Source organism: Hylobates moloch, unplaced genomic scaffold, assembly GCF_009828535.3.
Source record: "Hylobates moloch isolate HMO894 unplaced genomic scaffold, HMol_V3 SCAFFOLD_3, whole genome shotgun sequence".
In the NCBI taxonomy this organism is placed as follows: Eukaryota; Metazoa; Chordata; class Mammalia; order Primates; family Hylobatidae; genus Hylobates; species Hylobates moloch.
The window spans coordinates 161,603,027-161,616,441 of NW_026652278.1; the positions used below are offsets into that span (position 1 = coordinate 161,603,027).

Genomic DNA, 13,415 nt, shown 5'->3' on the forward strand with positions numbered 1-13,415 from the left:
TGGGCAGAGGACATGAACAGACACTTCTCAAAAGAAGACATTTATGCAGCCAAAAAACACATGAAGAAATGCTCATCATCACTGGCCATCAGAGAAATGCAAATCAAAACCACAGTGAGATACCATCTCACACCAGTTAGAATGGCCATCATTAAAAAATCAGGAAACAACAGGTGCTGGAGAGGATGTGGAGAAATAGGAACACTTTTACACTGTTGGTGGGACTGTAAACTAGTTCAACCATTGTGGAAGTCAGTGTGGCGATTCCTCAGGGATCTCGAACTAGAAATACCATTTGACCCAGCCATCCCATTACTGGGTATATACCCAAAGGACTATAAATCATGCTGCTATAAAGACACATGCACACGTATGTTTATTGCAGCACTATTCACAATAGCAAAGAGTTGGAACCAACCCAAATGTCCAACAACGATAGACTGGATTAAGAAAATGTGGCACATATACACCATGGAATACTATGCAGCCATAAAAAATGATGAGTTCGTATCCTTTGTAGGGACATGGATGAAACTGGAAAACATCATTCTCAGTAAACTATCGCAAGGACAAAAAACCAAACACCGCATGTTCTCACTCATAGGTGGGAATTGAACAATGAGAACTCATGGACACAGGAAGGGGAACATCACACTCCAGGGACTGTTGTGGGGTGGGGGGAGGGGGGAGGGACAGCATTAGGAGATACACCTAATGCTAAATGACGAGTTAATGGGTGCAGGAAATCAACATGGCACATGGATACATATGTAACAAACCTGCACATTGTGCACATGTACCCTAAAACCCTCAAGTATAATAAAAAAAAAAAATGACTATTCATTAGGAATGAACAACGTCTATAATAAATCCAAAATCTTGGTAATTTAATATTGATAAGAATTTTCTATTGTTTGTCTCACAATTTGGAGGAGGACTCATGAGCAATGCTTCACCCAGTTTTCAGCAACCCTGTCCCCATCCATTTTATGATTCTACCATCTGCTAGGGCCTCAGAATCCTCCTCTGTGTCTTCTGCAATTACTCAGGCTCTGAGGGAAAAATGTATCATAGATAAGGTAGAGAAAGAAGTCCACTTGTAATTTCTTTGGCCCAGAGGTGATGCGCATCACTTCCATTTGCATTCCACTGGCAAGAAACAATTACATAGTCACATCTAAATACAAAGGAGCTGGGAATTATAACTTGGCTGTGTGCCCAGGAGGAAGTGAGCATGGAAATTGCTGAGTCCTAGCTCTGTATCCCGTACAATAGAAAAAGATGAAATCTATGAGTGATCCATAAATTTTGGTTGTCGGTGTTAGTAATTCACCTTTATCATGGATTTAGAAATATGTAGTTCCAATTACTACTGTTGCATAAGAAAGCTTAGCACCATAAAGCAACTGTTTTATGAAGCTTTTGGATTTTGTGGGCCGCAAATTCAAAAAAAGGCACAGAGGAGATAGTTTGTTTCTGCTCTGTGATATATGGAGTCTCGGGGGGATGATTCAACAGCAAGGGGCTGGAATCATGTAGAGGCATCTTTATTCGCAGCACTGGCAGCTAATGTTGGTCATCAGTTAAAACCCCAAGTAAAGGTATTTACCCAATGCATGACATCTCAGGTCCTTGGACTTTTTCACAATGGAGTAGCCTCAGAGAGTCAAATTGCTCACATGGAAGCCCAGACTTTCAAAAACAAATGCCCCAGAGGACAGGCTATGTGGCCTTTTATGACCTATCTTCAACCACTTCTGTTGTACTCTACTGGTCTAAGAATTCATAAGCCCTCCCTAATTCAAAGAGAGGAGACATAGACCGATCCCCTAATGGAAAGTTGGTTACCAAGGTCACATTGCAGAGGGGTATGTGCAATGGAAGATATTGTGGTGTCTAATTTTGGAAACTATAATCTCCCACATACATTATCTTAGAATCACTGAATTTCAGTGTTTGAAAGGATTAATTTCTTTATAAAACAAGAGCCAGCAAACAATAGTCCACTGCCAGTTTTTGTAAGCAAGGTTTAACTGAAATACGCCATGCCTGTTTGTTAGCAGATTTGAGGAGTTCCAAAAGATACCATATGACCTACAAAGGCAAAAGTATTTATTATCTGGCCCTTTACAGAAAGAGTTTGCATAATCTGTAGATACAATATCAATTAAACACGTGGACACTGAAGTTAGACTACTAGGTTTTCAAATCCCAGTTCTGGAAGTGGCCAGTTATGTGGCTTTGAATAAGCTACTCAGCGTCTCTAGGCTGCCACTTTCCCACCTTCATAATTGGGGAAACAGTAAAGTCTGTCATTGAATTGTGAGCATTACATGAAATAATTAACGAAAATGGCATAATAAGTATTCATAAATGCTAACTCGTGCTGTAGAAATGCCTTAAAGTATCAGCTAGATCTAATGTCCATTCGAGTCATATGTTTATCTCCAGTGTCATCTGCTGCAGATTTCAATACGGGAAGTTCATTCTATCTTTAATCATTTTATTAGAAATTTCTTCCTACTAGGTTGAAATCTGCCCCCTTATAGCTATATGCAATTAATCCTGGTTCTGTCTCCTAAAAGCTCTACAAAACATCTCTTCCAAATATTAGGTTCTTTGAAAAGGCTATCTCTGAATTTTATCTTATCAGAACTACACATCTTTAGTTCTTTCAATTGCCTCTCCTAAGACAGAGTTCGCATCACTTTTCAACTTGAAAATTCCCTTTAGAAGGAAATATAAAGCATTTATCCAGAAATTAGCAAAAGACTTCAGGCCTGCAGACAGATCTAGATCGTTGGTCCCTAAATTCTCCACAGTATGTTAATGATGTGTGTTTTGTGCTACTCAGTCTTTTTCCACACTTCCTGCTGTGGAAGAGTTGATTTCTTAAGATCCTGGGACAGGTGTTTATTGTTGCCTTTTTATGTTCAATGTTATAGAGCTCGAGCCTGTGGAGATCTTTCCAGATGTTGATAATGTGGTTTAGACTGTCCAGTGCCCTTACCAGCTTTGTATCACCCACACATATTTCTGAAGGCTTGATCCAAATCATTAATAAATATCCCATCAAGTTGAAATTAATACTATGAGTAATCCTGAACTCAATTACAGCAACTGAATGTTGCTTTAATAATTGCACTTCTTCCTTCTTGGACTTCCATTGACCTTAATCACTATTTGTTCAACCATTCTCACTTGGGTGTCATTCCTCTTAGTGAAAGAAGTTGGAAGCAAATATAAAGGAAAACATAAGCATTTCTCTTTCTCTCTTTCATTGTTACACTTCAAAACAAGATATGTATCTGTATTACTCAGGGGTCTCCAGAAAAACCAAACCAAGAGTAGACAGAGATTAATTTTAAGGAATTGGCTCACATGATTGTGGAAACTTGGTAAGCCCACAATCTTCAGAGTAGGTGGGCAAGCTGGAGACCCAGGGATTCTGCTGGCAGAATTCCTTCTTGCTCAGTAGAGGTCAGACTTTGTTCTATTAACACCTTCATCCAATTGGATGAGGCCCATCCACATCACGGAAGGTAATTCACTCTATTCAAAGTCCACTGATTTCAAATGTTAATGGAGTGGATCTTTTCTTCACAGAAAGATCCAGAATAGTGTTTGACCAAATATCTGGGCACCATGGTCCAGCCAAGTTGAGTCATAAAATTAACCATCAGAGTATCTCTTTTTATAATCATTTATCTTACAATAAAAATAGCTAAGACTATAGCCTGTATGAAGCCTGGATTTATGTTTTGATAATTAGTTCTTTTATAACAGAAGATCTGTTATATAAAACCACAATTAAGTGTGCATCTGTCTGAGAAGGTAGTCATGGTAAAATATAACCATGACTTTTGTTACTAAATATAAAAGTACAACATCTAGGGCCAGGTGCGGTGGCTCACGCCTGTAATCCCAACACTTTAGGAGGCCGAAGTGGGAGGATCACCTGAGGTCAGGAGTTCAAGACCAGCCTGGCCAACATGGTGAAACCCCGCCTCTACTAAAAATACAAAATTTAGCTGAGCATGGTAGCGGGCACCTATAATCTCAGCCACTTGGGAGGCTGAGGCAGGAGAATTGCTTGAACACAGGAGGCAGAAGTTGCAGTGAGCCGAGATCACACCATTGCACTCCAACCTAAGCAACAAGAGCGAAACTCCATCTCAAAAAAAAAAAAAAAGTACAGCATCTTAACTGATGATTTTCTGTACCTAAGAAAAAGATCAGTGGGGGGGAGAAATGAGAATGCAACTCTGATTTTTAAGGTTAGCACTGTTGCAAGTTTCAGAATGCAACTTAAAAGGTATGATATGCTTGTGTTCTTTAAAGCATTCACCTATTTTTAAAATTTCACTTTTTATAGATTAAATTTTTAAATTGGCATTTTAATTTCAAATGTTATTTCTTCAAATGATTTTACAAGATTGTTGAAACAAATATCTTTATAAATAAGATGTCTAAGCATGAAATGTGGATTCAATACAATATTTGTAACAAAATTTTACTAGAATTTTTCTTAAGCCAACGTGTTGTCTGTGGAAACAGGATTTTATTGAACTAGTATTTTAGTTTTGGTTTTGTTTTGTTAAGACAGGGTCTCGCTCTGTTGCCCAGGCTGAAGTGCAGTGGTGCAAACGTAGCTCACTTCAGCAAGCCATTCGCCCACCAAGTAGCTGGGACTGAAGGCACACACCACCACACCCAGCTAATTTTTGTATTTTTTATAGAAATGTGGTTTTGTCATGTTGTCCAGGCTGGTCGTGACCACCTGGGCTCAAGCGATCCTCCTGCCTTGGCCTCCCAAAGTACTGGGATTATAAGCATCAGCCACTGCACTCAGCTGTATTTTGGTTTTAAGCTTTTATGAATCTAGGTTTTTAAAAAAAAAAAAGTGGTTTTCTTTTCTGGTTAGCCATTTATAATAAGTAGAAATTATTGATTTAAAGACTTTCAGAGATTTTAAGATGGTTTATGAGTCCTACAGATAATTCCTTTCTTGTGTGAAATTCACTGTTGTCTTTTGTTCTGTTTTTCCGTCTTCAGGTTTGGATGTGTGGAGGAGAAATGTTTGATGTTCCATGTTCTAGAGTTGGTCATATCTACAGGAAGTACGTTCCATACAAAGTTCCATCTGGGACCAGCCTGGCAAGAGTGAGTAACTCAGCATCAGAACAGACTGGGGTTGATATGGCTTTCTGTAACCAGAGTAACCAACCTTGCCCATGGCACAGTCTGAGAAAAGCTCTCCAGTGTATAGAGAGCTCCTGTGCTTCTCAGAGTCTTATTTCCATTGCTTAAAGAAGTATTAACTATAATGCTATTTCTTGTTACAAATTGTTTCAAAGCATTTTCACATACATTATATTTAATCTTCACCATTACCTTCTGAGGTCCGTGTTCTTATCTTTATTTTGTAGATGGGAAAATGAAGTCTGAACTAGCTGGTTGTTCACGCTCACATGAATGCCAAATAGCAGAGTAGATCCGCGGACCTGGGGCAGCCAGTTCTCTCCACCCACATGGAGTGTAGCAGGATCCGTAATAAGTCAGATGGAAAAAGGGGTAAATGGGAGATGGGAAAAGGTGGATGTCCAAACTCTGCCTTCTTTTTTATAACTAGGGCCAGCTCTAAGATTTTTTCCAATATTGTTTTGAATAAAACCTTTCTTGTAAACCAGATGCAAAGACGCTCTTCTCTTCTGCCGTTAGAAACATTTTTATGCATGTTTAGGAGAATGGACTCACAATACCATCTCCAAACAATCCTGATAATTTCTCTGCTTTCCATATTACTTTCTTCAGGGCTATGTCAGTTTTTGTCACCACAATATGTACCTGCTACTGCTCAGAATCCAAATCTAGAAAAAGAGAATTTTATCACACTGCTACCCTAGAAATCAAATCCTGAATTATTCATTTTGGTTCTTTTACTAATAAGGCTGCAAGATATAACTATTTGGATGTTTTATATAAGGCTCACATAACAAGCTTTTATAAAAATAAATAAACGAATTCACCAGGAATCATTAGCATATCAGGAACACAAGGGTAGAGCTTTGGTCTGTGTTAGTTACCGCTGTACTCCCAGAACCTAAAACGGGGCTTAGGGAACACTCAGATATTTGTTGAAAGAATTAATTAATCAGGAAAGCTAAGAGAGGAAAATGCTGGAGATTTAAGTTGTTACTAAAACTTAAATACTTTTTAATGAGTATAACAAAATTTTCTTTTACAGTGAATATTTGTGGGGCGGGGGGAGTTGTTCTTCCTTATTCCCTTTCTGAGAGTATTCGTCAACTGGCCATTTTTCTTTAGCCACATCCATATTCTCTAACAGCAATTAGAGCTCCTAGTAATAACATTACGTTACACACACCTTGAATGGAAACACAGGCTGAGTGTCCCTCATCCAAACTGCTTAGGACCAAGAGTGTTTCCGATTTTCAGATTTTTTCCCAGATTTTCAGATTTTTTCCAGATTTTGGGATATTCACATACACATAATGAGACATCTTGCGGATAAGACCCAAGTCTAAACACAAAATTCATGTATGTTTCATATACACCTTATATACATGGCCAGAAGGTAATTTTATACGATTTTTGTGCATGAAACCAAATTTGTGTTAGTACTTATGTGTGGGATTTTCTACTTGTGGCATCACGTTAGCACTCAAAGAATTTTGGATTTTGGAGCATTTTGGATTTTGTATTTTCAGATTACGGATGCCCAACCTGTAGTAATATTCCTGCTTTCCCTAACTAAATTAAAATTTTAATTAGACGCTAATAACATATTCCTCTAAGTAGCTGTCAAAATATACTATTTGAAGGGAAAAAGCAGTCACAAAATCATAAAGTAATTAAAGAGCTGAATTTGGGTAAGGAAATATGGTTTGATTTAGTCATAAGACTTAAGACATATGAATCAGAAAACAATAGTTCACTGGAAAGTAAATGATTGAACAATTTAGAGCACATGTCACCAGTCAGCCGGGTAGATATAATAAATCATAGCAGTTTAAAATATCCTAAAGATAATACTGTTCTCTTATGTATCCACCTTTATTCACTCATATGCTCCCCCACTTGTGCTCTGAAAAGAACTATCCTTCCAAGACAATGGGTGTGTGTGCTTGCTTCCTAGTCTAGAGTGTAAAAGCTTGCGGGGGAATGTGGTGGTGATCCAAAAGGACCTATTTTCGAAAAAATAAAACTGCTCATATATTTTCAAGAAAGCAATTAAGTACTTTTTCAAGGATTGTCAAATACAGAGAAACTGGGGTTGGCACATAAAACTTCCAGGAAAAAGTGAATATTTATTCAACTGAAAAAAGTCCATAATTCTGAATTTTAATCTTTTCCACTCAAATTTTACTTCAGGGCTCATTTTTATTTTTTTTTCTAAACTGCTAGAGCAATCAGAAAGTCATAAAGATTGAAGCTTGACTGTCACTCGGAGGAACATTTTATGGTTTTTTTTAAGTTAAAAAAGGTACATTAAAATGAAAAACAATTCTGATATTTTGTGGGAGCACCTCAACTACCTTGCTACACACTACATTATTACTATGTCATCAAAAATGAAGAGAGACTTTATGTATACTTCAAATGCAGGGCCATGTCTACTCAACTGGTATTTTAATCTTGCAGCCTCATCAGGAAATGGAGATGGAGGTGGAGACTGGACTCCAAAGGCTTATTTTCTTACTCTACAAAGCTCAATTAATTCTTCAAAATGTGCACTTTTCACACTGATGATTCCAAAAGACTTCCAAAATATTTAAACACACACATAGACACACAAATATCTGAACAGCCTTAAACAGCCTGCTGGTTGGTGTACACTATAGAAATACATTTGTAAAATTAGTTCTTCAGTACCTTCTATTTACCTGGCATTAGAATCTGGTTGCGAGAGACAGGATATCCATATACGAAACCATTAGAGGACAGTACAAAATAAGTAACTGCTTAAATGTATCGTAAGGATACGTATAGGTAGAGGGAGGAGGAGGAAGTAGCACCATAGCTGTGACCTTCTTCAGTCCTTTCCAATTAAAGGACTTGAAAGAGGACCTTCAAGAATATGTCCACTGAATTAACAAGTTTCATATAACAGTGGTTTCCAAACTCAGGATGAATGATGAGAGCCAATTCCTGACTAACATTTCACCCAGCCTCAGTGAACTAAGAAAAATAGTAATCCCAAAGATAAACCTGTTCAACTTAATAACATCTTTTTATGCAGAAACTATAAGCTTTTTTTCATTGAAAAAAAAATAGAATGAAAGATAGTAAATTTTTGTTAGTGCCCTTATTTGGCAAAAACAAAAATCAGCATCACTTTGTCATTTCCCACAAAATGTAAAAACCTAGGACACCATAACTTACACTTCAGCTTCATCTGGGAATCAGTGTATTCACTTGACATTAATAAGCCTAGACAGTTTTACTGAGTCAGCTCGGGGCCTAATGTCAGTACACTGGGGCACGGTTGTGGTGTCTTGCCACCAGGAACAAGCAGCAAGTCCCTGAGGGAAGGGATGCTCATGTCTAGAGTTGCAGGGAGACTAGAAAGACAGCAGGGCTGTGGCGACAATCATCCCTTCTTTCAGATGGCGCTGGCCATCCTTCATCACAGAAGTGTGAGCAGCACCTCAGCAAAGATCCACTGAGTGTCGCTTTGCACAGCCCGAGGAGGCTGACTGGCAAATAGGTGGAAGAATCTCAAAGAAGAGATTCTTGTCTTCATTCCAACAGGTTTTTATGTAAGCCAAGCACTCTGCTGAAAGAGCAGCTATTACTGACACCTATGGGGACAGTCCACAAACTCCTCTGTGAATGTCAGTGTGTTTGGGAACAGTCAAAGCCACTGGATCTGTGACAGGTGGCTGTAAGGGCAGGGACATGTCAGAAGTGGAGAGCAGTCACCCCATGGCTAAACATACCAGCTGATTGATTGTCACACAGCAGTGGTCTTCATGGGAACAACTTGGCCCGTGAAAGTTTCCTCGGAGGGTAGCCACGCCGGAGCGCTGCCCTGCAGACTGTGAGTGGGGCAGTCCTGGAAGCACACACAGCCACCCTCGCCAATACAAGACAAAGTTAGAACCAACCCTTACCCCAAGTCTGTAAGAAACATCAGAGAATGCAAATCTGTATACTGCTGTATTTCACCTCTGACATAGTATCAGTAATTTTTCATTCTAAAATTTCACCCTAACATCAAAATTAAAAGAACTAGAGAAGCAAGAGCAAACAAACTCAAAAGCTAGCAGAAGACAAGAAATAACTAAAATCAGAGCAGAACTGAAGGAGATACAGACACAAAAAAACCTTCAAAAAATCAATGAATTCAGGAGCTGGTTTTTTTGAAAAGATCAGCAAAATAGGTAGACTGCTAAATGACTAATAAACAAGAAAAGAGAGAAGAATCAAATAGATGCAATCAAAAATGATAAAGGGGATATCACCGCTGATCCCACAGAAATACAAACTACCATCAGATAATACTATTCTTTAACTTAATTACTACCCAAATAAACTAGAAAATCTGGAAGAAATGGATAAATTCCTGGACACATATACCCTCCCCAGTCTAAACCAGGAAGAAGTCAAATCCCTGAATAGACCGATAACAAGGTCTGAAATTGAGGAAGTAATTAATAGCCTACCAACCAAAAAAAGTCCAGGACCAGACAGATTCACAGCCAAATTCTACCAGAGGTACAAAGAGGAGCTAGTACCATTCCTTCTGAAACTATTCCAAACAATAAATAGAGAGGGAATCCTCCCTAACTCATTGTATGAGGCCAGCATCATCCTGATACCAAAACCTGGCAGAGACACAACAAAAAAAGAAAATTTCAGGCCAATATCCCTAATGAACATCGATGTGAAAATCCTCAATAAAATACTGGCAAACCAAATCCAGCAGCACATCAAAAAGCTTATCCACCATGATCAAGTTGGCTTCATACCTAGGATGCAAGGCTGTTCAACATACACAAATCAATAAACATAATCCATCACATAAGCAGAACCAATGACAAAAACCACACGATTATCTCAATAGATGCAGAAAAGGCCTTCAACAAAATTTAACACCTTCATTCTGAAAACTCTCAATAAACTAGGTATCGATGGAACATATCTCAAAATAATGAGAGCTATTTATGACAAACCCACAGCAATATCATACTGAATGGGCAAAAACTGGAAGCATTCCCTTTGAAAACCAGTAAAGACAAGGATACCCTTTCTCACCACTCCAACATAGTATTGGAAGTTCTGGCCAGGACAATCAGGCAAGAGAAAGAAATAAAGAGTATTCAAATAGGAAAAGAGGAAGTCAAATTATCTCTGTTTGCAGATGACATGACTGTGTATTTAGAAAACCCGTCTCAGCCCAAAATCTCCTTAAGCTGATAAGAAACTTTAGCAAAATCTCAGGATACAAAATCAATGTGCAAAAATCACAAGCATTCCTATACACCAATAATTGAGATCCAAATTATGAGTGAACACCCATTCACAATTGCTACTAACAGAATAAAATACCTAGGAATACAACTTACAAGGGATGTGAAGGACCTCTTCAAGGAGAACTATAAGAACCATTCAAGAACATGGGAGACTTTAAATTTTTTTCTAGTTTCAGGATAGGAGCTAAAACTGAAGTCAAATCCCATAAAAGCCAAATGGTACAGGCTGCTTCCCAGGCCCTGAAAGTGTTAACTTAGAGTAAAAGGGATAGAGGTTAAATGTTAAAGGAGTGGAGCTGGGTCTATGAACCAAGGTCTGTCTGGTGGAGGTTCGTGCTCCTCACCATAATGTTTCTTCTGGAGTGCCTGAGATAAACTGGAGCAGCCTGGGCATCTCTGGTAGGGCACCAGTTTAGCAAAGCACCAAGTAGAAATGGGCAGGCAGAGAGTTACGGAGGGTGTGCGTGGGATCTGTGGAGTTAGCCTTGGAAGACCCTAGATGCAGATCACAGTGTTGACCTTTACTCCTTGACTATAGGGCCTTGAACAGGAAGTGTCAGGATAAAAATAGAAGAGGTAAAATAGAAAGGTCAACCAATAAATAATTATTAAAATGGAGAAAGTCTAAAGAAATTAACATTTCGAATGCAAGGAGCGTTTGTAAAAAAAATCATAAAGATTTTTATTGATTTCCTACACTGTGCACGGAGGTGGGGCGCACATGTGACTATGAGCTTTCCAACTCAGCATCCCAGAGAAAATAGTATCAGTACAAAAACAGGGAAGGGAGGAAGAGGAAAGGGGAAGAGACTGAGGTTGGTTTTAGATAAGGTTAAGTGACAGCCTGGGACAGCCAGATCTGGGGAGACACCACAGATTTTCCATCCAGAATTCTGATAGCACACAAAAACTTTTGACAGATTTTCTTTGGCAAATAAATGTTTACTTCTGAAAAAAGAAATGCTTACTGTGCCAGTCACTGTGCTAGGTCCTGGAAGTTTAAGTGACGAACAAGTCAAACACAAATCTCAACTCCTCTTAATAAATGGCCTTGACAGTAACGTAGAGTCCACACCATGCGGCAGTAACCCATGTATTCCAATGCCAGAATATCATGAGGATGAGAAAAGGGTTAAATGAAAATAATAAAGCTCATTATGGAATGAAATCTGTATCTTATATAGTTCACTATTTGGAAGCTGTTTTTTAATAGACTGTCATATTATAATTGAGATTATGATTTAACAAAAGAGAAATATATGCCCTAGATAGCATATAGCATTATTTTATATACGTAGCAATATATATTTGATATTAATAAATTATGTTTAATGACCCGATAGGCTAATCTACATACAAGTTACAAATGTTTTTGACTTTATGCATTTACCTAGGATTTCTTATCAGAGTGTAATGACCTTTGACGATTTCCTATGGTTATTATACTTCACAGGCACAAAGTTCTAAGTCTGAGCACTGAGGGAGAATTGTGGTTGTGCCTCTGTCAGCTGTGAAACGACTTCTTCATATACTTCCCAAGATGCCTTTCTTCCTCCCTGTGCCATCTCCCTGGTGACATCCAGCTCTGCTGATTCCATAGATCCTCTCAGACTCTTGAAAATGATGGAGGTTGGGAGAGGCATAGAGAAAGGGAGGAGGAGGAGGTGGAGGAGGAGAGCTTCAATGTAAAAGCCAGACCACCCCAAGTCGATTAATAAATGCTTCTAAGGAAGGGGAACATCACACTCCAGGGACTGTTGTGGGGTGGGGGGTGGGGGGTGGGGGGGGGGGGGAGGGATAGCATTAGGAGATACACCTAATGTAAGTGATGAGTTAATGGGTGCAGCACACCAACATGGCACATGTATACATATGTAACAAACCTGCACATTGTGCACCTGTACCCTAAAACTTAAAGTATAATAATAATAAAATAAAATAAATAAAAAAAATAGCTCCCAATGATGTGCTAGGAAAAAAAAAAAGTACTATTGAGGAGGGGTACTTTTAGTAAACATGTATTATTATTAGAATCTGTTGGAATAAAGATTCACCTTTGTAATTTTAAAAAAAAATGAAAAAATAAATAAATAAATAAATAAATGCTTCTTCATTGTTGACCATGGTGTCAGCTTTCCCATCTGAAATAGCTGAAATAAAAGAGCACAATGTCGGGCAAACGCAGCTTACCCTTGTTTGTGTCAGAAAAATATATCAGCCAAGGAAAAGCATTAACAAAACCAAAATGACTAGTTTGATATCTGAAAATAAAATCACCAACAAGGTTATAAAGTATGGTGATGAATGGGAAATCTATACTCCCTCAAATTGACCTTTCTCTCCCGATGACTGTAAATGACTGTATTCTCTTAAAGCTGCCCAGCATACAAGAGCTTGTGGCATGATAACCTTGGACACTCACAGCAGCACCACTTCTCTCTCCTGCTCTTAAAACTGCAGGGTTCAGATGCTCTATTTGAAACCATCATTGAGTTCAGGGGCATGGTGGCCTATCATGGGTTTTCTCCCAAAAAGCAGGAAATGATAGATCTTCCCTCAAGACTCAGCCCTCATAAATGGCTAGGACTGTGCAGAGGCAATTCTTCTGAAAACAATAACTTTCTCTAATTCTTCCTTACAATATAACCTAAAGGGCAATAAGGCTGTCTAATACTTTTCCTCAAAACTAAAGATGATTCACACACTGCAATTATATGTTTGCTTCTCTCCTGACTTGGCCACAGTTTAAAATATAATACCTCCGACAGGCATAGTGGCTCATGCCTGTAATCCCAGTGCCTCAGGAGGCTGATGCAGGAGGATCACTTGAGGTCAGGAACTTGAGAACAGGCTGGGCAACATAGCAAGGCCCCAGCTTTAAAAAAGTTTTTTTTTTTTTTTTTAAAGTTAGCTGGG

At 38.6% G+C, this 13,415-nt stretch overlaps 1 protein-coding gene across 1 annotated transcript in view; it reads left to right on the forward strand.

The window, feature by feature from the left end:
* GALNTL6 (polypeptide N-acetylgalactosaminyltransferase like 6) overlaps positions 1–13,415 on the forward strand; it is a 1,281,746-nt gene that overhangs the window by 1,167,432 nt on the left and 100,899 nt on the right. The window contains exon 9 of the mRNA XM_032148915.2: positions 5,056–5,163. Coding sequence (XP_032004806.1) covers positions 5,056–5,163 — 108 coding nt within the window. The remainder of the gene's footprint in view (positions 1–5,055; positions 5,164–13,415) is intronic.